We start from the raw sequence: 24,480 nt of genomic DNA, 5'->3' as shown, positions 1-24,480 counted from the left end.
CTACGTATTGAATTCAATGCAAGCATGTCGGGACAATTTCAGGGCCGTCAAGTTTATTTTGCAGGCGATCTGGTACAACCGTGATTTATCTTTTAAAAATTATTTGCCTAACGTGTTATTTTGCAGAGATCTGCGGTCGGTGGAGCGATGCGGCCGGGAGTCGCAACTCAACAGGTCGCCGCTCACCCGTATGCCAGACTGACGGGTTCGAGGGCGCGTGATCGACGAGGCAGAGTGTAAGACGCGTTCCGGTTTTGTTGTGTGAGTGTAGGCTAGTACGGGCCGTGGCAATCAAATAGAAAGTGGTCCGGCCTAACGTGCGCTAACAAGCTTGTGTAAAGTAGTCCCCTATTGCAGTCCCCTATTGCAGCTGCCCTGTGGAGCTGCAAAATTCGTCAGGAAGTCGGCTATATGGATCTATGGTCGACAACTGCAAAATGTGGAGTTTGCATGTATTTGATCAAATAACATAAAAGCTGTTATTTACTAGCTAGGTTACTTAGCTGAAACGGAAGTAGATGGAATAGGCTTCTGGTGAAAGTTCACTCTACACAGAGCTTGCTTATGCACTGCTCATGGGGTCACAGTCCCTGTTTTACAGTTTGGGAGGCTATTTCAATGATATTACATTCCCGTATGTTGTTGATATTAACGTTAACAAAGTATTATTTGACAGTGTGTGTTTAGTACCCCAGGTAGTTCTCGTCATTGTGACAAACCGTCGAGCTCACAGTATACCATATAGCAAGACAATATTGCTAATTATTGCTAATATCCATTAACGGTCTTAGACTTTATTGCCTTGCATGTGAAGTCTAAGAATTTGTGTAGCAGGGATTCATTCTCCGTTTTCAGGATACCTAACTAGGTGTAGGCTATACCCAAAAAAAATTGGTGGCATAAAAACTTCTGGACTTCCTGAAATGCTGCTTCAGCAGCGATCAATTTTTGGTGAAACTTCTTGGAACCTCAAGACTCCTGGCTGGATGCGCAGTACACTAGAACTACATTGTAGTGGCATTGCCAGCATTCAATGGCTAAGGAACCAAACCACCAATTGATATCAAACTTAATTATTTTAGAGTAAATTGAAAAGTGATAGAACTCTTCTTCAAATCGAAGGACAACGGAAGAAGTAAATGGGCATGGATGGGATATATGCATGAATAGTCTGTCTTTAATGACCAAATAAATGACAAAACAGAATCTAAGCTGGCAAAAAAAGTTGCCATGCCCCAAAGTTGTGGAGGCTCTCCATGGACCCTCATAACGACGCCACTGTACATTTACACAGTTGCACAACACAATAGGTATGCACTATGTAGTAGGTACTGTACTAGCTTCAGTGGATGCACCAAACTATACATGATTTACAGTACTTGCAACTACATTGTACTTTATTGTAGGCAACTCATTGCTTGTTCTTGTTACATTGTTACATGCACTGCACAGTGTCAACGTGTAGCAGACTTACATGGCAGTAGAATATGAAATCAAAGTGTGCATGAACAGAAAGGCAGTCTGTGTGAGAACCAAAGACATGAGAAATAAAGGACGTTGCTGTACTAGACTTTAGCCTTCTTATTAAACATAATGGGGAAATGGAGAAGAAGTCCATTAGTTACTTGACGTGATACTTCAAGCAATTAACAAATGACATTGAATGCAAACTCAAATGAGGTTATGTACTGAAGGAATGAAGAAGCACTACAGTACAAACCCTCAGCTTCTATGCAGCTGGAAATAGTTGTTGCTTTTTTGCTGTATTTACTTGTTCTACTTACTCTACTTACTCTATTTACTCTTTCTTTGAATAGAAGCCGCGGCTTCTATTTTCTTCAGGCCACAGAACCATGCGGCCTCTATTCAAAACGTGTCTTTTGTTCGAGGGTGACTTTTATTCAAGTGCATTTTTATAGATGTCCAAGTTGTCCCATTGTGCATCACGTGACCGGCCGACACTACTGTACCCTAAACCATGTTGACGCCTCGGGCAATTAGATGTTTGCAGCATTACAGAAATGGGATGACTACATAACTATATTTCATATAATGTTTATTGTTTGATAATGTGGCCTAAGTCATCTGTGTTGTCCATAGTAGATCAGTGTTAGACTCAATGTGGCCACTGCTCGTTAGCATTTGTATGCATTTCAAATGTATGAGATCTTACCAATGGAATTATCTATGTGTGTTACAGGATTGTTAGACCTCCAGCACCACCAGTCCAGCCAAGGTTGGCCGACAAAGAACTGTCCCACACGGTCTGTTGTACTTTGTGAATTGTATGTATAACAAACTAGTGGAGCCGTTTACAGTGATAATAAGATGTCAGTCTTTATCACGTACATGTTGATCTATTATTGTATTTGGTATTCTTATCGGAATCTCTAAGATATAATTTTTGCATACAATGAAATTATGTCTGTGAAGCCAGTACTTTAATTTTGTTATCTAATTGTCAAACTGTTATATGGATTGTGTGATCAGAAGTTGTGGACTGACTGTCATCGATATTTCGGATAGGGTGGTCTTATGTTTATCTGTCCTGCTGGAGAGTTTGCTTATAGGAAAGAGAGTTGCTTTGGTACTTCATTAGATAATTCTTTGGTAGATTTTTTTGTAATTCCAAATGATGTGTAGTTATGTCACTGATTGAGTTAGCCATTACTACATACATCGTTCTTGTAAGCAATAAACATGCCCTCCAGTGTAAGGAGTTGTTCAAAATTATCAACAATTTCACGAGCATACAAAGCGCACGCATTGGGAGGGGGTTATGGCCTCACGCTTTATAAAGTGTTGACTGGTAGCAAGTGGCTTATCCGAATTTCTCTGTTTTCCATGGCTGGAATTGCATCATGCATTGTTCCCATGCTAGTCACCCGTATGTGAAGGATTTGCAAACATGTACAACCACGGCAACCAATTCCGGTTTTGTTCTAGAACAACATTACCAGTCTATACCCAGACTTTCTTAACGTTTTTGTCTTTGTCCACTTGAGTGACCGGAGACCTCGAGCTGACATCATTCGAGTGCATCAACTGGAATGGAATAAAAATTGTATCAGTGCAGTAGCGTTGAAGACCACCCGTCAACCCTCTAATAGATGGAATCATGGTCAAGCTACTGAATTGTGCACCAATAATATTGCGTACGCTTTGGGGAGGGGAGGGGGCTTCAGAAAAGCGTGCGCTTTGTGTATGTTCGTGAAATTGTTGATAAATTTGAACGACCCCTAACATGCTCTGCATTATGTGAGTGGATGCATGCACATGTGTGCATGTGTAAAATAGCTCTGCATAGTCTTTTTGCTACTGTATACAGTGTGTCAGTGTTACCTGCAAGTTGTTCTGTTGTATGCTTGGCTGCTGTAATAGGCATGCAGTAGAACACGGCAATGGGACTGTGCCTTTTGTTTGGTAATGTGTTGTCATGAGGCTCTATTAATGAGTATTGTTTTGATAACAGATAAGAGATCTTGTTCCCGAGTCACAAGCGTATGTGGATCTAATGAGATTTGAGCGAAAGGTTGATTCTACTATCATGAGAAAGCGACTTGAGATTCAAGAGGCTCTTAAACGTACTCCAAAGGTTGTCATCATTTTATCATTTCAATACATTTCATTTGATATTTGGTCGGTTGCTGCTTAGAAAAAAGGTACACTAAGGATATCTATTACTCACCAGTTCTTTCTAAGTCAAACCATGATATCACCTGAAGAGGTCAGACTAATACTGTAAATGATAAATGCAGACATCCTTACAGTGAAAGTTGTTTTGAATGTAACATGCTTCATCTACTCCTAAAACATGTGATGTCATTTGATATCAACATGTGCTATTCAGTAGTATGTAAGAAGGACGTTTTCATTATTTTCTGTTGTTTTCATAAGCTTGTTTGTTATGTGTTAGTAAATGTAAATGTTAATGTAAATGGCATCGATCTAATTAGGGTCTGTTTACAATTCCCATCATTTCACAAGTGTGTAAAGCACACATTTTGCAAACCCTTTACCTGCCTCTGCAAGTCCTGGGGGAAATGTTGATAAGATGGCTGCATATTACATGACGTCAGAACCATTGAAATGTATTTGCTATACGGTATTATTACGTTTCGATTTACAAACAAATTTTGTATAATGATTATCTATATGTACATGTAGAGACATCGGATATATGCACCTTTATCTTGCCTCTTTCCTTCAAGTACAAGATGATTGTGCTCTTGTTCTTCTCTTTGGAAACTGATTATAGTGTTTCACACAACATCATACATCACTCCATCACTGTCACTCATTGTTAGACATGAAGACGTTGACAAAGTGATAGTACACTACAGACAGCTAGGTGACTTGTGTGCTACAGTTGATGCTTTTAGGTAAACTATAGTCTCATAGTTGTCAAAGAACACATTGATATTTAAAAAACTTTTTAGATGGACACTGGAACACGTGCGTTAACTCAGAGACCAATCGCTTCAAGATAGTTGTGATTTTTCTTAGAGGAAGCATACAGCAGCCCCACATGTCCTTCCCTGAAACACACTTGTACATTTGTGAAATTGATGAAAGTTAGGAAATGCACCCTAGTTCTTATATATATATATATATATATATATATATATATATATATAGTCTTACATCAAGCTCTCATTGCCCCAGAGGGAGTTCATAATCGCTGTTCGCACATGGTTGGGGATACCTTCTTCCCACCTCCTCCAAGCTCAATGCGTTGTTCTTGTGGACAGGTTTTAGACAATTATGGGGACCATCTACTGGGTTGCGGAGAGGGAAACTGGAGAAATAGACGACACAATGCTCTTGCTGACATAGTATTTGAAGCACTATTATCTGATAATGCCAACTGTTGTCGTGAGCAACGGCTTTGTGGTGACTCGAATGCAAGACCAGGAGATGTATACCATCCAGATTTTGAGAGAGGGCGACCGACTTACTTTGACATCACAGTAAGAAATTCTCTCCAACGAACATATATGGTAAAGGCAGCCTGTCAAGCAGGGGTTGCGGCAGAAGCTGGAGAAAGAGAGAAAGACAGCTCATATAAAGACATTGTTAGTGAGAATGGAGGTGTGTTTTATCCACTAGTTGTTGAAAGTCTGGGCTTGTGGCCGCCATCTAGTCTCCAGATTTTAAAATCTATCTGCAGAAGAACAACATTCCACAGTCACCTCACAATGAGCCAGGCCACGTCCTATTTCCACCAACGGCTTTCTATTAAACTCTGGTTGTATAATGCAAAGATAATTCTAGAGAGATTGTCTGTAGATTGCTCTGATACGTTCTAGACTTTTTGTAGAGTGGGGGGTAAGGGTTGATTTTGGGTTAGTTTTTAAAAATATAATAAAATAAAAAAATAAAAAATATATAGTCTTATATCAAGCTCTCATTGTGGTGCTCTTTACCTAAGTTGAGGATGATATTTGCCATGTGTGATGTAGTTTGAATACGTTAGGGTGTTGGAGGACTAGAGTCATCATGGGAACTAAAAATTGAAGGCCGTCTCTTGAAAGATGTGTGTTTGTGTATACCTCAACATTTTATTACTTATGGACACTTGATCATTACATTCATTGATGTTGCAGTCTACTGAGCCACCAACTGATTCTTTGACTCCAGAGCCCAAGTTGTCATCCTTCCTCAAATGTTTAGCTATAGAACTGGACAGAGACATGTATGGTCCCGATAAGCATCTCATGGAAGTGAGTTATCAAATTTTAATGGGTGCATTTGTTCATTGTGAGTGGAATTCCAATTTGTTGTAGTGGCGACGATCAACACACACACAAGAAACAGACGGGTTCCAAGTAAAGTTTGGCATCATTTGATTTGTTGCATGGAATCACTGGGTTTCTTCAGGTGAGACGTACAGGAGATCAACCTGTGAAGTGCAAGGCATTTCTAACTTTGGAGTCTCAGGTAATTACATGCTCATGCACCATCGTGACTTACATGTTTGTGGTAGTTGTTCTTGTTCTTGTTATATGATCTCTTGGAATTTTATAGCCTCCGAGATATCGGCTTGATGCTCGTTTGGGACGTTTATTAGGTGTTCACACCGACACTCGGCCAGGAGTCGTAAATGCATTGTGGACATATGTTAAGGTAGCCTTGCAACACAAATTGCAACAGAAATTATTGTGACACGTGCAGCGTTTACTCAGACCCATAAGCTGCAGGATCCTAATGAATGTGACCATATTAATTGTGATGCTTCATTGCAACAGGTTGGAATTTACATGCTCAAGTTTTTGTGTTTATTGATTATTATTTGTCATTGATGTTGTCAGATATTTGCCATCTCACGAATGAAGTTCTGTGACATCCCTCATCTTTTACAAGGACTATTACATCCACCAGATCCTGTAGTCATCAATCATTTAATCAGGTTTTTACATGCCAGTGATTGCAACTTATGTACATGATCTGATCTGGTGGTGTAGCAATGACGCTTATGATCGACCAAGAGTAGCATGTTATGATATTGAAGTGGACGTGGTATGCTCTGAAGACAGGAATTATGCACAAACTGCATCTACCTGTTGTCTGTTATATTAGGATTCTTCAATAAAGCAAAACATGAACTCATTTTTGTTGTCAGCAGCAAGCCAACAAGAAATTGCTTTGTTAGAAACAAAGGTAACTTGGAGTATTTCAATTTTCAGTTGTGGAGTTCTGGTTTAGCTGTACATGTTAGATCCAAGACATCATCCAGGCCATAAACAAGTCTAAAACAAAAAGAGAGTTCTTTAGACGGTTTGCTCAAAGTCCTTTAGTATGACACAAAGAAGCTTAACTTGTGGAATGGATTTAGAAATGTGTTTGATTTGAGTAGGGCTTTATACACCAGTGGTTGATATCGCAGAACAAAGACTTGAAGGTTACTTGTGTTAATTGCCAGGAGTGTGTGTGTGTGTGTGTGTGTGTGTGTGTGTGTGTGTGTGTGTGTGTGTGTGTGTGAGTGTGGGTGTACTGTGTGAGTGTGTGGGGGACAAATTGTGTGGTGCTGTAGCTCAATTGGTTAGAGAGTGCATTTGGAGAAAAGAACATCCGGAACCTCACAGGGTTGCAGGTTCTGGTGAGCTATGGCATAATTTCCTTAAGCAAGAAACTTACACACCATTGCTTCTCTTGACTCAGGAGTATATATGAGTACATGGTCTTTGACTGGGGTGGACAAGACCGCTGGCTTGGCAATAACATCATGCAGCGACTGGTGGGCCTTGGTGTCTAGTCCCAGAGCTGTGCCATTGTCAGTGCCCCTGGATGACTCCGGCCAAGCTCCAGGTGGATTGTAGCGCTGACCCTAAGCCTCCACGTAGCGCATGGAGGCCCTGTCTCTCTAGAGGCAGGGGAAGCAATCTCCGCAACTGACCTTAAGGTTGACGTCATTCAAGAATGACATAGAGGGCTTGACATTTGTCCACATTTGTCCATTTGTTGCGGGGTCTTTTTGTCATGTCTGTGTGTGTGTGTGTGTGTGTGTGTGTGTGTGTGTGTGTGTGTGTGTGTGTGTGTGTGTCTGTGTGTGTGTCTGTGTCTGTGTCTGTGTCTGTGTGTCTGTGTCTGTGTCTGTGTCTGTGTGTCTGTGTCTGTGTCTGTCTGTGTCTGTGTGTGGTGTGTGTGTGTGTGTGTGTGTGTGTGTGTGTGTGTGTGTGCGCGTGTGTGTGTGTGTGTGTGTGTGTGTGTGTGTGTGTGTGTGTGTGTGTGTGTGTGTGTGTGTGTGTGTCATGTCTGTTCATGTCTGTGTCTGTGTTGTGTCTGTTTGTGCCTGTTTGTTTGTGCCTGTTTCTGTGTCTGTATGCTTATTTGCTTGCGCACGTGTTTGAATTATTGCAATCTTATTTACCAGACTATGAAGGATGTGACGGGTTGCTCTGAAGAGGAACGACAAGGCGAGTATTACAACATGCCTTGGGCACAAGAAGCTGTTTATCGTTACTTCTATAGCAAGGTATTGACAAATTCCTTGTATAATCAAGGATGTTCTATAGGCGCTAAATGCTGTTGCTCTAGGTGCAGCAAAAGCGCGGTGAACTTGAGAAGGCATTGGGTATACATAACAACTGATGTATAGATATTAGACAATGAGACTGATAGAGGTAATAAATATATTAATTCATGCTGTCACGTGTGCATAAGGAAACTGAGAGAATTGGGCTAGCTGTAGGTGCTGTTGTACTGATGCGAGACAGTGGATTTTGCAGTTTTTGCCCATTGTTTCATTCTTCTTGCCCCATCTTCTCAGTGGCAGCGGAACTGAGGGGGTGAGGGGCAGCTGGCTCCAACCATTACCTTGATAGCAAACAGTACAGCATTCAGTCAAGCAACAAGAAAAACCATTGTCCATGTCCAGGTACTCCGGGATCTTTTCATAACCCGTCCCCTCAACTTGGCAGTCACTCCGCTGCTCCTGTTTCTGCCTCAGAAATGTCTGTCTCTCTTCATTTATTCTCTTTGTTTTTATTCTTTCATTCTGTTTTTCTTCTCTCTCCCTCTTTTGATTTTGTAAGACAACTACTAGGGGATGTGCTCGAGAGCGCTTACAGAAGAACAGTTGTTTTATTGCTCATTAATGAGTACACGTGTTTAGGTTGCATAATTTATAAAACGTAGTGACATACGGGAATGGGGCAAAAAAGTGCGAGAGGTCTGGTAGGAGGTTAAATGCAGGCAGTAGGGAGCTTACGCTATACTGTACTTGCGTCTACATCCCAGTGGCGTAGCCAGGATAGTGTACCACGGGGAGGATGCTCAACATCTAACATATCAATCTTCTATGTATAAATTTTAATCATCAAGGATGGTGCCGTGCAAATTCTTCAAGCACTGCTTCAGCATCAACTGCTATGTTTCTATGGATATGAAGAAGAGGTAGTCCCACGAGCCGTTATTGGTTTCACGTAGTTGATCTCAAGTTCGTCTTGATTCGCTTTAGCCCACTGAAAGATCTCTGCAAAGCATGTTGTATACCTTTCAGACAGCAGGCATGGAGGTAGGTGCTCGAACACCCTGAACACCCCCTCTGGCTACGCCACCGAGTACGGTTTAGCGTCTATAGTAGGAATTCTTGTGCGTGTACAGTACCGTACGTACGGTAAAGCCTCGAGTGCACCCATCATTTTTTAGTCAGTCCGCTAATTGTTGATACCGCCTCTCTGTGACATCACAGTCACGTAGATCGCTTCAGACGAAGTCTTCTCGCATCTGTTTTATGTCGTCGCGTCACTTTGCTAATGCATGGCTTTGTCTTGCCGCCACTAGGATTGTAATGGTGTTCGCTACCGCAACCATTACACCAATATTAAATGAACGGGCGAACGGTCAGGCAGGTAATCAGGAACGAGTTTTGGCACTCAGCAGTACGAACTTTTGCAGACGAGCCGGCTTACCGTCAATCCAAATCAACGAGCGCGACGGCGGGGATCGACGTTCGAGGGTCGTACCATGTGATACGGTGAAGGTGAAGGGATTTGATTGGTCTAGCACCTCGAGATTTCCGCAAGATATCAATAACCGGCGAAATTCAGTGAGCCGGCTATTACTGTGGTATAAAATGAGTGGCACTGATGAGGTGGGAGATGACGCTACCGACGATTATTGGAAATACGATTCCCTTAGCGATATTTCTAGCGATGAATGGTCGCACAATGCAATCGTTTTGCCTCCAGATTCTGACGGTTCTGAGCTGTTTAGCACAGACGTCGTAGGCAGCAACGTACACAGCAAGGTAAAGGGTACAGGGAACGTAGAATTCCAGAAAGATGACGAGATTTTATGTTGTTGTACAGGGCGGAGACGCGAGGCCCAGTCTGCAAAGAGGAAACCGACAAGTCCCGGTAAAATATTTGCATGCGTTTTCGCAATTTACTTGCGCATATATGAATTTCTGAAAATCTAACTTTCTAATGCCTTGTCTGATATCAATGTTTAGGATGATGTGCTGTCTGATGATGATTTTGATAACGATGACATAGAGTTTGCGCCTACTCCTGAAGAAGAAGCAAAGTATGCCCACATTCCGAATGGTCCAATGATAACAGACAAAAGTCAATTCGAGAAGCGAAAAGTTTCTGACTAGAAAGAAAGAAATGAACACAGGTATGATGAAGTTAATTATGTGTATGCAAACTAATTATATATAGCCATGCACATTGTCAGAGAGTTTCATGGGTAGTACACTGTACAATGCTACATGCTCGTTTTGAAATCCCACTCTTAGAAGTGCCAGTGAAATAGGGCAACGTCGTAACTTTAACTAAGCAAAGGCATAATATAATTTATGTATAATGTAGCCATACGTTCCAATGGGAGAAAATCTGAGAGTATTGCATGCATACATTGGCCAAATTTAAAAATAGACGTCGTTTGGAGGAGATTGACATGCAAGAGTCTTTCTTCTGGAAGACTCTAGGTTTGACCGGATCACGAGTTCAACATCCTTGTCAGGGAGAAAGGTGAACTTACTTCTACAGTGAGTTCAGAACTTAACCCTGTCCCACGTCTGCTGTCTAATGCGAGTACCGTTCAGGTATGTCTGTATACCATTCTACAGTATCAGGAATCGCTGTGTAGTCTTCTTGGGAGATGACACCATCCACCAGCAGTCTATCTATAATCTCAACATCTTGTCAAAGAAAACAGGACAACATAGTCTGATTCACCAAAACAATGTTGTTGTTTCTAAGACGGCATTGACGCCATCTTTCCAAAGCCTATAAAATTGTGTCCTATTAGAGAAACGCTTCCTGTTCTCTATAAATTATATCTGTTATAGGGCTCCATTTATCAAAGGATTGTTCCTATCTAATGGTTTTTGACCTACTCCCAAGATATATATTTACTCTATTTGGGTGCGAGAGAAAATATATTATTATATCTTCTTCGCCTCGTCTAGATCAGAAGATTAGGGCTCTACATTGTATATGTATCACCTTCAACTTGGATGTTTCTTTACTTCCATGGAATGCAGTTGCACACATTTGTGATTCAATAGCTTTTGTAGTGGCAAAATATTGTTTAGCTTATAGTTAAGCATGGAAATCAAGCTGTTATTCTACTTACTTTTGTGAGGGTTGTTGCCGTGTGCACTGAAGAGCATACGTTCTTACTGCAAAGAAGTACATCCGTAAGTGGTGGTTTTGTATCAGTAAAATCGATGCAATTGATACTGCCTGTCATAGGAGCAGTTGTTCTACTGGTGACAATATAGCATGCAAGTCCCGTAATATCTTTTAACTGCAGTCACTGAAGAGCACAAGTTAGGCAGCAACCGTTCTTCAGCTGTCCCTTGCACCAATGTGTCTTGCTAACCCACTCACAAACTTTAGCCGCTATCTTGTCAACGCAGTTCTCTTTAGGAGACTCTACAATCAAAGCGCAAAGAGGATATGAACAACGACAGTTGATGCCATGTTTATCAACGTACCGCACCGTATACAAACAGATTGGAAGAAGAGCGCATCTGACCGATTTTGTTAGTCGCAATACAAGTGTACCTGCCCTCGTCGTGCGTGTTAACCTCATCAATCATAATACTGGCTCTGTTTTGAGACAGCTGAGTAACCGAGATTCTTCCGTTTCTTTCTCCCAGTGCAACTGTTGTGCCATTGGGCAGATGCCACACGATGAGAGCGTCCGATCCGGCATGGTCTACTCTACAGCTGATACCGACGGTGGTACTTGACACGGCATAGACTTCTTCTCCAATAAAGTAGAACAAATCCTTGTTTTCGGGTGGCGGCTGTGGCTGCGATCTGGGAGGTGGAGAAATCCGGGGAGATGTCGACGCTGAAAGAAGAAACAAGCTAGTAACCTATATGTCACAAAAAGGTCGGTTGACTATTGCATACAGTGTATCTCACTTTGACAATAGCGAAAACACGGCAGTTTGTTTGCTGGCTTGCTAGATCCGTACAGATTGATGCAATGCTCGTGTTCCACAGCCGTCCGAGTTGAATGCTCTGTGCACGTGACTAGACGATAGCGAAATCCGTGCCCGCAGTCGACCGAACACGGCGACCAGTCACTAAACGTATAGTTATATTGACAAGCACACTGCTCTGTCACAGCTACGGAGCCGTTTCGCGTCTCGTTTGCGTGATTTAAGCAATGCTTTACGGCAACAATCTTTCGCTCACCGTTTTGTCTCTTTTGTATGCATGCCACGGTCCTTCTGCGTTCCCCACATTTTGTTTCATCCCCTCTGCTCGTCGTGCAATCACTCCAACTCGACGTGACGAGTTCACAAGATCGCAAACAAGCTTGATAGCGAGGCGGCTTTGCCAGGCCTCTTGCACGACAATACCTGTCACGAACACGTGTCGTTCCATTCGAGCATGTCACCTGTCTCCGCCTCTTTCCCTTGCTGCAAACGCCCGAGCAGGAGCCCCACTTGGAAACAATCCAAGTGTTGGTGTGACACGGTTTCATTCTACACGATCTGAGGCCAGTTGGCTTCGAGCCCGCGTTTGTTATTTCACAAGCGGCATCGCCCGACTCGACGCTGTACTTGTCGTCCACACCGGAGCAACTGCATAACACAATAAGGGACTGCGATCCGACGCCACAAGATTGACTGCAAGGAGTATAGCCCTTTGTTGTCCACCTTAATAATTAATTAACAGAACTTCACACGGAGCTTAATCGATTTTAGGGACGAAATATGATTACCTGCAATCTACTGCATACAAATAGTTAATTAACACCACACAATTCATTAATGTCTTCACACGTCCTACCCATACTGTGATGTCCGCCGCACTCGCTGTGGCAGCTTCTGCTCGCGTTTGGCTTGGGAGAGTTGTTAGCATCGATGCAATGTTGATCACTGACTGTTACCTCTGAACTGCTATTCGATTGCTTGCATTCTACGAAGCGCGACTGACTGCCCGGGCCACATGCTGCATTGCATTCGTCGTACGGCCCAGCCACCCATTTGTACTGCAAGCACTCGAACCCGCACGATCTCTTTTTCATGGGTTTTGAATTACGATTGCATTTCAATTCAGTTCGTGCCTCGAACACGATGCCTCTCAGTGTCTTGCCTTGACAGATGACGCGGCGCCTTTGGATTCCTCCACATGTCTTTGAGCAAGGTGAGAATCTCCCTGCTCGCCATCTGTTGGAAAAATGGCGGTTATTTGGTGCCAAGGCTCTCTTGCTTCAGTCAGACATTATTTACCTGTAACCAATGTCTACAAGAGACACAAACGCAAGTCACACATCATTATCTCGTCGTTTGCACCAGTAGTCCGGACATCGACACCCAACTTAGAGAATCTCATTGTAGCTAGGACCAGCTGTAGCAACTAGCGACAAGTCTGATGACTATACGGAAAAGTGCAGCACACTCGCAGTGTCTGTTGCTGCTTTGTCTGCCTTTTGTACAATACCATGGCCTAAGAACTGGTCAAATTGTAGTTGCTCTGCTCTATACTGTTCGCTGCGTCAGTTGGCTTGTTTCGCGCCTAGCTACCGTCTTTGCGAGGATAGAACTGCTTTCTTTTTCTTACCGGTGTTTCCATCTTGAGCTGCTGTAGAGACGTGAAAAATACATAGAAAAACGAGACAGAAAGAAGAAAGCTTCATTACTTCCGGATCCGTGTCTGCTTTGTCAACGCACGCATGCGTCAGTATGTGGCTGTTGACGTCACTTTCAAAAAATGACTGGGTTTACAGGACTATCGACGCGCTTGTACTCTACACACGATCGTAAATCAGCTTTCCTAGAACCCCGTGTTTCAACTCAAACCTGGCGCGTTCTCATCACTGAGAGTACTGCTCTTTCTATTATATAGAAATAATGGTAAAAAGAACTTTCCTAAAGTTTTCTAATACTCTGTATTATAGCGATCACGTGTCATAAACTGGAGTTTTGTTACAGTACTTTTCAAAATCTGGGTTTGATGTGAACAACGAAGTTGATTAATATTTTCTCAATTAACTAGTGCCAATTTTTTTTGCTAGACTCTGCTTAATTAACCAGTCGATGATTTAGACCCAGAAACTGTACAACTATGACGTGTTTTCTTCAATACCTGACACATTCATCGTCTATACATAACTGCACAGAAATGACGCGACGAGGAACACTGAATTTGCTTGTACGAGAAAAGAAGAAGCCGTAGGAAGAATGCAACTAGGAGGCAAACGCAGTAACTAGTTGCTTTCTAAATTGCATCTTAGATAATAGAATACACATCGGTTCACGTGCACTTTTACAGACCATCGCAAAATTATACAGAAGCCACCTGCTGGATGAATGCACGTGACTACCGGAAGTTTGAATGACCACAAAATTATTACGCAATTTTCTAGAAATAATGTGAACCGTAGTTTACTGCAAAATTTCTATTCGAAAGACTGTAGAGGGAAGACTCATCCTATTACGCTTGTTTGCTAGACGAAATGTTGATATAACTAGTATAAATGAAGCTGTGTTTACATAACACGTTACAAATTTACAAAACGTCAAAAACCCGGAATTTTGAAAGCCAAAACGGTCTCAAATAGGTCTTCCTGGGAGACAATGTTGGCGCCCACGCAACCGAAGCATCAATTTGCTTCTTATCGCAACGCCTTTCAAGTTTTCACACATTCTTGTTCTATTCTTTACTACTTACCCTATAGTTGTAAAGAAACATTACGCAGAAGTTTACTCCACAAACTCCCGGTTTAATTTTGGTCATGCGTGGGGAGTGCAAGGCTTTATAATCTGCAATAGTCTGTATAGTTGCGTTTCTATCTAGCTTGGGCTGGACAATATAAATATTTCTAATTAGGTAGTGTCATTGAATTTGCATGAGCCGTGCCATAGTATACAAGCATCTCTTTGAATATTTGTTTAGCTGCTATTTAGTTGCGATGGCATCTCTAACAGAACATTTCACTAAGCAGAAAACAGTCTAATATTAAAGGAAACAAGAAAAGCGTCCTATCCTGCATAGATATAGTTACGACAACTACCCTAGTCTTGAACTTCCTCACAAGATTTACAGCAAATCTCTGCCAACGCTGAGTCACAACGTAGACTGATATGCTCACATAGACCATTTGGTAATAAGTCATGACACTCACTCGCGCCCGGCACTGAAACGAAAAAGAGATCAGTACATGTACAAGAAATACGATTGCGACGGTGCATAGTAAAATCTCACCTTGTATATGGTATACGACTAGACTTGAAGTGGCATTTGTTTGACCTGCTCCATTCTCTGCAATACAAGTGTAGTTGCCGTTGTTATGTTTGTTGGCATTTTTAATCAGAAGAGTTGAAGTAATCGAAGAGTTGCCTGAAGACGAGATTCTTCTTCTGGTAGCACCGTCACGCATGCGGTAATTGCCGGGTAGCAACCACGTGATATCAGCAGGCGGGTCATCCTGTTCTAATGCGCAAACGATACCGACATCTGTGCCAACAAGAACGCGGATTTCGTCTCCGATAGTATAGATTTGGTACGTCTCGTTCTTCAATGTTAAATGCAAAGGCTCCCTAGTCGTCATCAACGTTGACATCGAAGGCTCCTTATGTATAGTCACAGAAACGACAATCTGAGGAGGAACTATGCAAATGACAAATTTTGAAATCATATTGGTAAATTATGAATTCGTTGATTGTTGTTACCGAGTAGGTCGCAGCTTTCTTTTGTTCGTGGCTTCCGACCGTCGGAGAGGCAATTCGTTTCATCGATTCGCGTCGTTCCGTTCAGACAGGCGACTTGTCGTCTTCTGATTTTCCGTCCGTTGGCAGTCAGACAACTGGCCCACTCACCGACGTGCCAAGACGGACAAATGGCACCACACGAGCGTTTGTGGATCGGGATCGATCCCGGATTATCTCGCAAACAGCGTTTAATACCTTGGACCGTTCTCAATTGGCCGTCGGTGTAATTACAAATGCAGGAAACGGAACGGGTCTGTGTGCCACCGGCGCACGTTTGCGTGCATGGACCGTACGGTCCCAGTTGAAATCTAGATAGATAAACTCAAAGACGCGAATAAACGTTGAACTCATGGACTCTAAGTTACCTGCAAGTACCTACACAAGACAAGTATTGATAACCGAGATAAAGTGTCAATGTATGACGATTAGTATCGGACATACCGACGATGACGCTACACTTCACGTGACAGCTCTTGCGAGATGGCGGCTTCGGATGCCTCAGAGCAATGATGCAATGTTCATCTTTTGTGACTTTCCTGTGCGTTCCGACCTTTTTCGAACACCAAACGCGCCGTGTCCGATTGCCCTTTCCGTCATTCGTCGAACACGTCGCGTCGCATTTCCCGTATTTCTCTTTGAGCCAGCCGTATTCTGGGCATTCACTACCACACGACTTGGTACTGACTGGTTTCACTTGTGGGTTACAATCTTCCAAATTAGCGTCGAACGTCGAGCCATCGCTCTTCCTGCCTTGGCAAACGACGCGGCGTTCTCTCTGTCCGTCACACGTTTGAGAACAGGCCGAGAATTCGCCAGTTTTCCAGCTGTCCAAACGAATTAGTTATGAACACATTTCTTCAACGACTAAACCAGTCAAAACTGTCTCACATGTATGACGCACCTACAAAGGAAGGAAATATGACACGTTGCATTCAGTATTGCTATTTGACGGTATTGCAGTGCAAGGAGGGATGGAGACACGGGTCTCAACATATTGGGATTTGACAACTTGAACTAGAAACTCTCGAGAGTGTTAACATTTTGTCTAGGGCTATGTGAGTACAGACTAGCAAGAGACAGACTCACAGAGTATGCAAACGTCAAGAAGGACACGCAATACCTAGCCAGTGTGTGATTCTACATGATTCTAGTCTGAATGCCTCAATCTTTACTCCAGTCACTAGCTAGGCAATGATGCATAGATAGACACTAGGGTATGACACGACGTTAGTAGGTGCGTACAGCACGGGAAATCCATTGTGTTCACTGAATCAGTCCGGAACATTGACTGTTATCCGATTTTGCATGCAGTCGTCTAGATTCAGTAATGTGTTTCTTGATGACCAAATGAGCTCCGTCATGGCATCACACTTTGTGACAAACATCTAATTAAATTAGTGTTTGCCACCGTAACAGTGGCTCTCTGTTCTTACGTGTGTGCACCCTCTGTGTTGTCCCATGCAGACCCTTTCGTCGCTGCACACATCTAGCTCTAACAGACTGCCTAGCTAGACTTGTAGTGTGCGCATCTTACTGCAAAGTGAGTCGAGTATCGATGTCTGCATTGCATTACCTAGCACACCACATCGTTACCTTCTTTCTTGAACGCAGTGACAAACATCTAATTAATTAGTGTTTGCCACCGGTAACAGTGGGTCTGTTACGTGTTACCCTACGTGTTGTTCTAGAGTGCCGTAGAGACCCTTTCGTCGCTGCATACATGTGCCTATCCTAGCTCTAACAGACTGTCTAGACTTGTAGTGTGCGCATCCAAAGCTAGAGAGCATCTTACTGCAAAGTGAGTCGAGTACAGATCGATAATACTGCATTGTTACCTTCTTCCTCGCCTTGAACGGCGACAGTCGTCAGTTGACAGGCTACAAAAACCAGGAGAGTTTCTAGAATGCACGTCATAACCATTCCTGCTTTCTGAAACTGAGGCAAGAGCAAATTCGCCCGCGTTTTGTACCGCAACAGAAGAATCGTTCACACCACCCACTTCCGCTGAGATCAGTTACGTCATGCATTGTGACGGCATGACACCTTCTGAAGAGTGTCGTTCGAAACTTTAGCGAAAGTGCTCGTTTCGGTTGTGATTAATTCCACTAATGATCGCAAGGTAGAAGGGAAAACTGATCAGATGAAGGTCACGTGACACTGCATGAATTGTCGCACAACCAGATTTGTTCTGTAGAGATCGATCACTGTCAGTGTAGCAACACAATACTACAGAGTTGGTCTAATAAACAAAATGTGTTATTAATTGTCAGCATGCAGGCAGTATCTGCTAGACCATTCTCTAACTGCGGCAATGACGCGCACTCACATGTCTAGCTAGTCACCTTTGTGTCCAGTCGATCTCAAACCAGCTCCAACACTAGAGTCCATTTTGTGGGCATCATACCCATATCTTAACGACCAACTTGTACGATGAAACATTGATACGATACCGCAAACAGCTGCCCTGCCAAAGTGCAGTGTCAGTCTTCCTAGAGCTGCCTGTTTAGGTGACTTGAGGTCAATTGCGTCACCATGTAGAGAGTGTGAAAAGGGCAACGGCAACCGCAAGCACTTTACCATACGGAGATTCCTACGCTTGTATGTACACCGGTAACCACCAGTGGTCATGTGATCCCTTGCCAAATACGCCGCACACAACCGGTCATTATATATCTAGCGACTAAATACGACGCTTTGCCGCAGAATGAGTACAAAATCACATACGGTACGTACTCCTATTTCCTGGAACTATTTTTTTGAAACTAATTCAAACCACGAGTCACTTACAGGTAGCAGAGTTACTAATCAAACTTGGGTTACTATTTTCAATGTCTGCTGTGACATGGTTCAAGTAGAAATGTAGACTACTAAGAGCAAGTATAAAGGAACACACTCTTGACGCATGCAAACTGTCAAGTTACGGTAGTTTACTCAGGTATCCTCATCATCAAAACCAATAATCTACTCATGATCATTGTCTTCATCTTCTTCTGACTGTGTCTCTTCTGCCAGATTTGTTCCCTGAATGTTTTGTGTTACCTTTTGATCTCTGACATCCAAGGCATGGCTTACTAATCGAGCACGGCTATTTATTCAAACTGACAACATTGATGAGTTACTATTCGAGCAGGGTTACTATTCCAGGAAATACTGTATTGCTGCTCACTAGTCAACGGACTTATCAACAGTATGGTAGTTTGACCTCCGTATTTGATTGCTCTCAATAAAAAATAACAGATGTCCATAGCAACAAGACTACAGTATAAGCCAGCAAAAATACCCCACATTTTCGTGTAGTTTCAATCAGATAATAGCCACGTAATTTCCCCAGTACCAGTCAGAATCATAAGTTGTTCTAAAGCCTACCTAATTGTGAATACAAGATTACATGGTAGGGTGATGCTTCACCACGTGGCCATGTGCACATTTTAGCACTGTCCTGATACTTCTCATACCGGAGTACTTCTCAACTTTCTACATTGTATAGCATTTGGTCCCATGTTTGAATGTATCAAATTCCTTTCTTCCTGCCATAAATACCAGTGTATGTCAGATAACGTATGGAGGAAAATCATGGCCACACAACTATTCTCGGTATTGACATATGGATGTCATGTGTGGAATATGGCTAGACCTACCTTGGCATGAATGGGAGAGATTCAATCTGGATGAGGTTACGAAACTGGTTTGTGGAAGCATCAGAAACAGTACCAATTCAATATAGATTGCAGGCGTTACAGTGACTGCAAACTGGATGCAGCACGCCTAGTGGATATCAATGACCACCTGCCCCTAGATTATTATCCCTCCATAATGGGCAAGTGGGGTCTTTACCCCCATCTGGGCGCCCACCAACCCGGCAGGTGAGCCCAGCGGGGTACATGTTTCCGTGTAGTCCATACAGCGATCAATGACTAACCAATTCGATATAGATTGCAGGCATTACGGTGACCGCGAACTCGTGGACAGCACGCCTAGTGGATATCAACGACCACCAGGAAAGCACTGAACGTCATCGTCAACGAACCGTTCGCCAGACCACAGAAACTCCCCAACGACTGAAACGAGTCACAGTCTCATGGATAAAGCTAGAGAAACATGAGAGAGAAAGACAGACAAGTTTCATAATTTACTATTGTCACTGGGGTTTGAACCCCCAAACCATGGAGTGGTAGCCATTGTCGCTAACCACTAAGCCACGGTGGTGACTATATGTGTCGTGCTCAACCAGATCAGTCTGGTTTGTAAAGTCTATTACAAGTACCGAAAGCAAACCCTGCTTCAGAAGTACTTAGACCATCACGGCTGTCTAGAAAGAAGACATGACTTTACGAAGGATCCGAGTAGATCCCAGAAGCACTGTTTTCTGTAAGTGCTGCAGGTTGTGATGACCTGGAATAATGTCCAGCCACCGTGCAATACCTGCGTGCACTGTGCCCAAAGCTCCCAAGACCACCGGAACCACCAGTGTTCGACAATGCCACATGCGGCTTATCTCCACTCGCAAGTCTCTGTACTTCGCCAACTTCTCAGCATGTTTCTTGACAATGTTGCCATCAGCAGGACAGCTGATATCAATAAGAAGACAAGTGTTTGTCTTCCTATTTCTGAGACAGATGTCTGGACGATTGGCTTTGATCTTTCTGGCAGTGGGGATGGTGGTATCCCACATCATAGTAATGTCATCCGTCTCCACAAGCCTATCAGGATGATGCCGGTACCATCTGCTCTCCACTGGAACCCCAAAATGGCGACAAACATCCCAGTGAATGATGGATGCCACCTGATTGTGTCGATCAGTGTAGTCCGTCGGTGCCAAAGCACTACAGCCTGCCACAATGTGGTCGACTGTTTCCAGGCCTACACTGCACATGCGGCAAGTAGGACTGACATCACGATGTAGAATCTTGCGCTCATAGTACCGAGTCCAAAGAGCTTGGTCTTGAGCAGCAACAACCAGTCCCTCAGTTGCAGCAGGAAGATTCACTGCCTTTAGCCATCCGTAGGTCTCTTTCATGTCCACAGGCGGTTGCTCAGTGAGACGACGATACTGCCCGTGCATAGGCTTCCCGCTCCAGGACCGCACACGAAGAGAACTGCAACACGTACGGTAATGTCTCGTATCTGTTTCAGGTGCTTGCTCGAAGCCACCTTCAACCGAGATGGATGCATTCCTGTGTAAGCTCTGCGACTTGTCGTCCAAAGCAAGACTCCTTCGCAGCTGTGCAGTAAACCGACAAGCCATGTGCTTGATCGAGTGTTAAGATTTTCCAGAGTCACACTCCCGTATCATCTGCATGAAAGGATCAGAACTGTCAGCAAGGTAACAGTTCAGCCTCACAATACAAGATTGATATGTCGACTCAATCTGTTGTAACCCCCTACCCCCATCACTGCAAGGAGCGTACAGTCGGTCAACGTCTGCAGCAGGATGGTGGACACCGTGCATAGAGAGGAGCTTTCTGGTCCGTCGATCGAGCTGCTGCAGGTCCGTGCACCACCAATGAATGACGCCAAAACCGTAAGTGAGAACCGGTAGTGCAAACCCATTGATGGCTAGAATCTTGTTCCGACCATACAACTCAGTCCGGAGAACCACCTTCACTCTGCGCAAGTACTCACGACGGAGTCTCTCCCGCATCATGCTGTGCTGAATACCGTTACTCTCATCTACACCCAAGTACTTGTAGACTTGAACCGGTTCCAGACACTTGATGGTGTCCGTTTTTCCTACCGTCAATCCAGAGTTGTGTCCAGATAGCCTGCCGTTGACAAAGTGTGCAACAGCACATTTGTCCAGACCAAACTTCATCTGGATGTCATCAGAGAAGGTACGAACCGTGTGCAACAACCCATCCAACTGATCAGAGTTTCTGCCATACAGCTTCAGATTATCCATGTAAAGTAGATGACTGATAAGCTGACGTTTGGCAGTCTCACCATGCCCAATGGTCATCCGGCAGCCGTAACCGGTTCTGTTCAGCTCCTTGCTCAGAGGATTGAGAGCCATACAGAAGAGAAGTGGAGAAAGTGAGTCACCTTGGAAAATACCCCTCCTGATCTGCATAAGCCTTGTCTTGATAGTACTATTCCCGCAAGAAAGCACCATCGATGTCCTCCAACTCTTCATCACACGTGACAGGAACCCGCACAAGACTGGACTGATCTTATGCAGCTGAAGGCATTGGAGCAACCAACTGTGTGGCACGCTGTCATAGGCTTTCTGGTAGTCCACCCAAGCCATGCTCAAGCTCTTGTGCCTGGTCCTACAGTCTTCGGTAAGCAGCTTGTTGATCAACAGCTGATCCTTTGCACCAAAAGATCCCTGTCGACAACCCTTCTGCTCCGAAGCCATGAGGTTTCTCTGATCCAAATGCCCTGCAATCCTCTGCCTGATGACTGAGGTGAGGGTCTTATAGAAGACAGACAGACACGTGATAGGCCGGTAATTTTTGGCCTGGTCATTCTTGTCATTCTTAGGAATCAGAGTAGTTATTCCTTGAGACAACCAGTCGGGTACAGAGTCTGGATTCTGAACCAGCAGGTTGTAGTTACGAGTCAGATCAGTGTGAAGACACGTGATACGCTTGACCCAGAAACCATAAACCTTGTCTGGACCAGGAGACTTCCAGTTCCCCATCCTTTTGAGACACGATGTGACCTCATTGTCTGAGATAGGTAACCACTGCTGCTCATCTTTCCGGTGCGTCTCGTCATCGGTTTGACGTCTCAGCCAGAAGGCAGACTCATTGTGATGTACCTCAGTTTCTAGGATACCACCCCAATACTGTTCGATCTCAGACTCGGATGGCGGGGAAGTGACCCGGATAGTCTGCTTATCCAACTCTCTGTAAAACCGTCCAGCATCTCGTTGAAACAAACCATTCTGGCGAAGTCTCTTACGATTCTTCTCCAGCCTCCTGGTCCGCTCGATCTTGGACTTAAGTTCCATTTTCAATCGATTGATGGAGACCTCACAACTCTCCGAACAGGAAATGCCCAACCGATGCCGAAGACGTCGGAGTTCATGTAACATACGAATGCCCGATGAACCCTTTCGAACCTCCAGCAACAGTGAGATCGTACGTCGAAGTGTGAGAATCTCCATATCCAGCCTTCGTCTCCATGACGGTGTTTGAGAATTGGTTGACTTCGTCGTCTTTAAGCCCCGCCTTTTGGACACTAGCGAAGCAGCAGAGTATACCAGGTAACTGATTTCACTCATATCTGGTTCATCCTTCAACGAACTGATGATCGTGTTAAGATCACCAATAAGCTTCAGGGTTCCACTGTTCACAAAGATCCTTGGAAGGCATTGTCTCTCACAGATAGGAATTTGCCTGACTTTCTGCAACTCCTCAAGAAACTCTCGACGAAGTACAGGGTGCACAGCAGCATCACAATCAAGCGAAAGACCATCCTCCGTTTGGCAGCAGTCTGGACTGAGTTGAGATGAAGAAGTTTCCATCCTTTCTAGCCGAGAAGCTATACTAGGATGTGTAGTCATCAGATCAGAGCTCACAGAGTCATAAGGGGATGGTGATTCCCCAACAGCACTGCACTGAACTGAATCCAAAGTGTCATCTACGGATAGGATATCACCACTATCTCTTGCAGATGAGCAGTCCTTAGAGAGAACAGTGACTGACTGAACAAGGGAGCCATCTTCCAAGTGATTAGCAAACTCATGATCCTCTTGCATCATTGACACGACAGGTTTCCCACCACGTGCAGCAGGCGCCATCCTGACTGAAGCCATGCAAGGTGATACATTGTCAAGCAAAGGCGTGACAACTGTGCTATCAGCTGATAGAGCAGAAACCACATCAAACGCCGATAACAAACCTGAGACGGGCTTTCCATCCTGTGCGGCCTCGCGTTTAATCTCCTCCAACTCTGATTCAGTCAGACTTCCAGAAGTTAAGAGATATCGCTTCTGGTCTGCCAAACGCTGCTCAGAGACGTCCGTCAGAGAAGGATTTCGTTCACACCACAGCTGATGCATGGGTTTTCTGAAAGCAGAGAACTTGCATGACAACAGCACGTAGTAATAACAAAACATCACTTTCCTATTCATTTGTCGCGTCCATTTCCTTCGTCTTGTTGCATTGCCGTTCCTGTTAGCCGAAACACAAGATTCGCTAGGAATGGTGGGCATCACAGTAGTCTCGTCAGCGGGATTTGAAGCCAAATTCAAATCAGACGCCGCACGAGAGATAGTTGGACCAGTCGCCCTACGCCCAGAACTATTCCTGGTCTTCCGAACAGCTCCAGTGATTCCAGATGCCGACTTTTCGAGCCCTGTCCTGGTTTCCCGACAAGGAACGCGCTCCTCAGCTAGCTCTGAGACGAGCGATACAGCTAGACGTCCATCTTCCATCAATATCCGTGTTATTATTATTATTATTATTATTATTATTATTATTATTATTATTATTATTATTATACACGACAGCTACTATAAGAAATTTCGTTTTACTAGGAAAGATGCACATCATCCAGAATTTGAAACTGGAATTTGAAACAGATCCTGTGTTTCATTCTGGTGATTAGAATGAGTGTACAGTTAGCTAGAGTAGAAAGAAAATGCTCATGCATAATGGTGTATCTGTGTACAGCATAATTAATAGGTTGCTTGTAAACAACAATTTCCCAGGCTCAATGACATCACCCACAGTATCCTTCAAGGACATTTCAAGTAATCACTTTGGTTAAGTTAGTTATTACCCGAGGCCCAGATATCTGGCCAACGACCATACGACCATATTTTTCTAGATAGGAACAAAGTGGTCTAT

General features: G+C 43.8%; 5 protein-coding genes across 8 annotated transcripts; 2 read left to right on the top strand and 3 right to left on the bottom strand.

Annotated features, from left to right (window-relative positions):
• The first annotated feature begins 10 nt into the window (after positions 1 to 10).
• On the top strand, positions 11 to 8,179 carry LOC134178593 (SWI/SNF-related matrix-associated actin-dependent regulator of chromatin subfamily D member 1-like). Its single transcript, XM_062645470.1, has 18 exons — positions 11 to 72; positions 127 to 236; positions 2,201 to 2,264; positions 3,473 to 3,595; positions 3,656 to 3,727; positions 5,477 to 5,536; positions 5,607 to 5,723; positions 5,787 to 5,828; positions 5,881 to 5,940; positions 6,028 to 6,126; positions 6,186 to 6,248; positions 6,312 to 6,409; positions 6,465 to 6,519; positions 6,580 to 6,660; positions 6,719 to 6,796; positions 6,857 to 6,901; positions 7,874 to 7,975; positions 8,038 to 8,179. The coding sequence occupies exons 1-18, from the start codon at positions 25 to 27 to the stop codon at positions 8,089 to 8,091; spliced, it is 1,371 nt and encodes a 456-aa protein (XP_062501454.1). The 5' UTR covers positions 11 to 24; the 3' UTR covers positions 8,092 to 8,179.
• A 1,040-nt stretch (positions 8,180 to 9,219) lies between these two features.
• On the top strand, positions 9,220 to 10,283 carry LOC134178374 (uncharacterized). The gene is made up of 3 exons (XM_062645248.1): positions 9,220 to 9,751; positions 9,813 to 9,860; positions 9,956 to 10,283. The coding sequence occupies exons 1-3, from the start codon at positions 9,236 to 9,238 to the stop codon at positions 10,100 to 10,102; spliced, it is 711 nt and encodes a 236-aa protein (XP_062501232.1). The 5' UTR covers positions 9,220 to 9,235; the 3' UTR covers positions 10,103 to 10,283.
• Positions 10,030 to 12,624, bottom strand: LOC134178375 (A disintegrin and metalloproteinase with thrombospondin motifs 10-like; the record flags this gene model as incomplete). The annotated part of the gene is made up of 4 exons (XM_062645249.1): positions 10,030 to 10,098; positions 11,086 to 11,387; positions 11,455 to 11,811; positions 11,874 to 12,624. Coding segments are annotated over 3 exons (1,230 nt in total), but the record flags the coding sequence as incomplete, so codon positions are not given.
• Positions 12,570 to 13,625, bottom strand: LOC134178376 (ADAMTS-like protein 4). 2 transcript variants are annotated; one of them, XM_062645251.1, is made up of 4 exons: positions 13,536 to 13,625; positions 13,205 to 13,217; positions 12,762 to 13,141; positions 12,570 to 12,703 (listed from the first exon to the last, which is right to left on the bottom strand). In XM_062645251.1, the coding sequence occupies exons 1-4, from the start codon at positions 13,609 to 13,611 to the stop codon at positions 12,690 to 12,692; spliced, it is 483 nt and encodes a 160-aa protein (XP_062501235.1). In that variant the 5' UTR covers positions 13,612 to 13,625; the 3' UTR covers positions 12,570 to 12,689. The 2 variants fall into 2 exon arrangements, with proteins under 2 accessions (XP_062501235.1, XP_062501234.1); XM_062645250.1 differs by having other exon boundaries at positions 12,622 to 13,141.
• Positions 13,626 to 14,834: 1,209 nt separating this feature from the next.
• LOC134178663 (A disintegrin and metalloproteinase with thrombospondin motifs 9-like) lies at positions 14,835 to 18,204 on the bottom strand. Of its 3 annotated transcripts, none has more exons than XR_009969669.1 (7): positions 18,012 to 18,204; positions 17,521 to 17,924; positions 16,574 to 16,586; positions 16,127 to 16,509; positions 15,647 to 16,060; positions 15,180 to 15,584; positions 14,835 to 15,111 (listed from the first exon to the last, which is right to left on the bottom strand). XR_009969669.1 is itself a non-coding variant. In XM_062645548.1 (6 exons), exons 1-4 carry the CDS (start codon positions 17,603 to 17,605, stop codon positions 16,047 to 16,049), a joined length of 495 nt encoding a protein of 164 aa, XP_062501532.1. In that variant the 5' UTR covers positions 17,606 to 17,873; the 3' UTR covers positions 14,835 to 15,111; positions 15,180 to 15,584; positions 15,647 to 16,046. The 3 variants fall into 3 exon arrangements, 1 of the variants encoding a protein (XP_062501532.1); XR_009969670.1 differs by having other exon boundaries at positions 18,028 to 18,042; XM_062645548.1 differs by lacking the exon at positions 18,012 to 18,204 and having other exon boundaries at positions 17,521 to 17,873.
• Positions 18,205 to 24,480: the final 6,276 nt, after the last annotated feature.

Source organism: Corticium candelabrum, chromosome 4, assembly GCF_963422355.1.
Source record: "Corticium candelabrum chromosome 4, ooCorCand1.1, whole genome shotgun sequence".
Taxonomy (NCBI): domain Eukaryota; kingdom Metazoa; phylum Porifera; class Homoscleromorpha; order Homosclerophorida; family Plakinidae; genus Corticium; species Corticium candelabrum.
This window is presented reverse-complemented; position numbering and strand designations above follow the sequence as displayed.

Coding starts and splice junctions, on each gene's coding strand:
- LOC134178593 (XM_062645470.1), top strand. CDS start 25: ATGTCGGGACAATTTCAGGGCCGTCAAGTTTATTTTGCAGGCGATCTG. Junction 2,265..3,472: donor ACAAAGAACTGTCCCACACG/GTCTGTTGTACT, acceptor TTTTGATAACAG/ATAAGAGATCTTGTTCCCGA. Junction 5,941..6,027: donor TTCTAACTTTGGAGTCTCAG/GTAATTACATGC, acceptor GGAATTTTATAG/CCTCCGAGATATCGGCTTGA.
- LOC134178374 (XM_062645248.1), top strand. CDS start 9,236: ATGTCGTCGCGTCACTTTGCTAATGCATGGCTTTGTCTTGCCGCCACT. Junction 9,752..9,812: donor GCAGCAACGTACACAGCAAG/GTAAAGGGTACA, acceptor GTTGTTGTACAG/GGCGGAGACGCGAGGCCCAG. Junction 9,861..9,955: donor GAGGAAACCGACAAGTCCCG/GTAAAATATTTG, acceptor ATCAATGTTTAG/GATGATGTGCTGTCTGATGA.
- LOC134178376 (XM_062645250.1), bottom strand. CDS start 13,611: ATGAAGCTTTCTTCTTTCTGTCTCGTTTTTCTATGTATTTTTCACGTC.
- LOC134178663 (XM_062645548.1), bottom strand. CDS start 17,605: ATGGTTATGACGTGCATTCTAGAAACTCTCCTGGTTTTTGTAGCCTGT.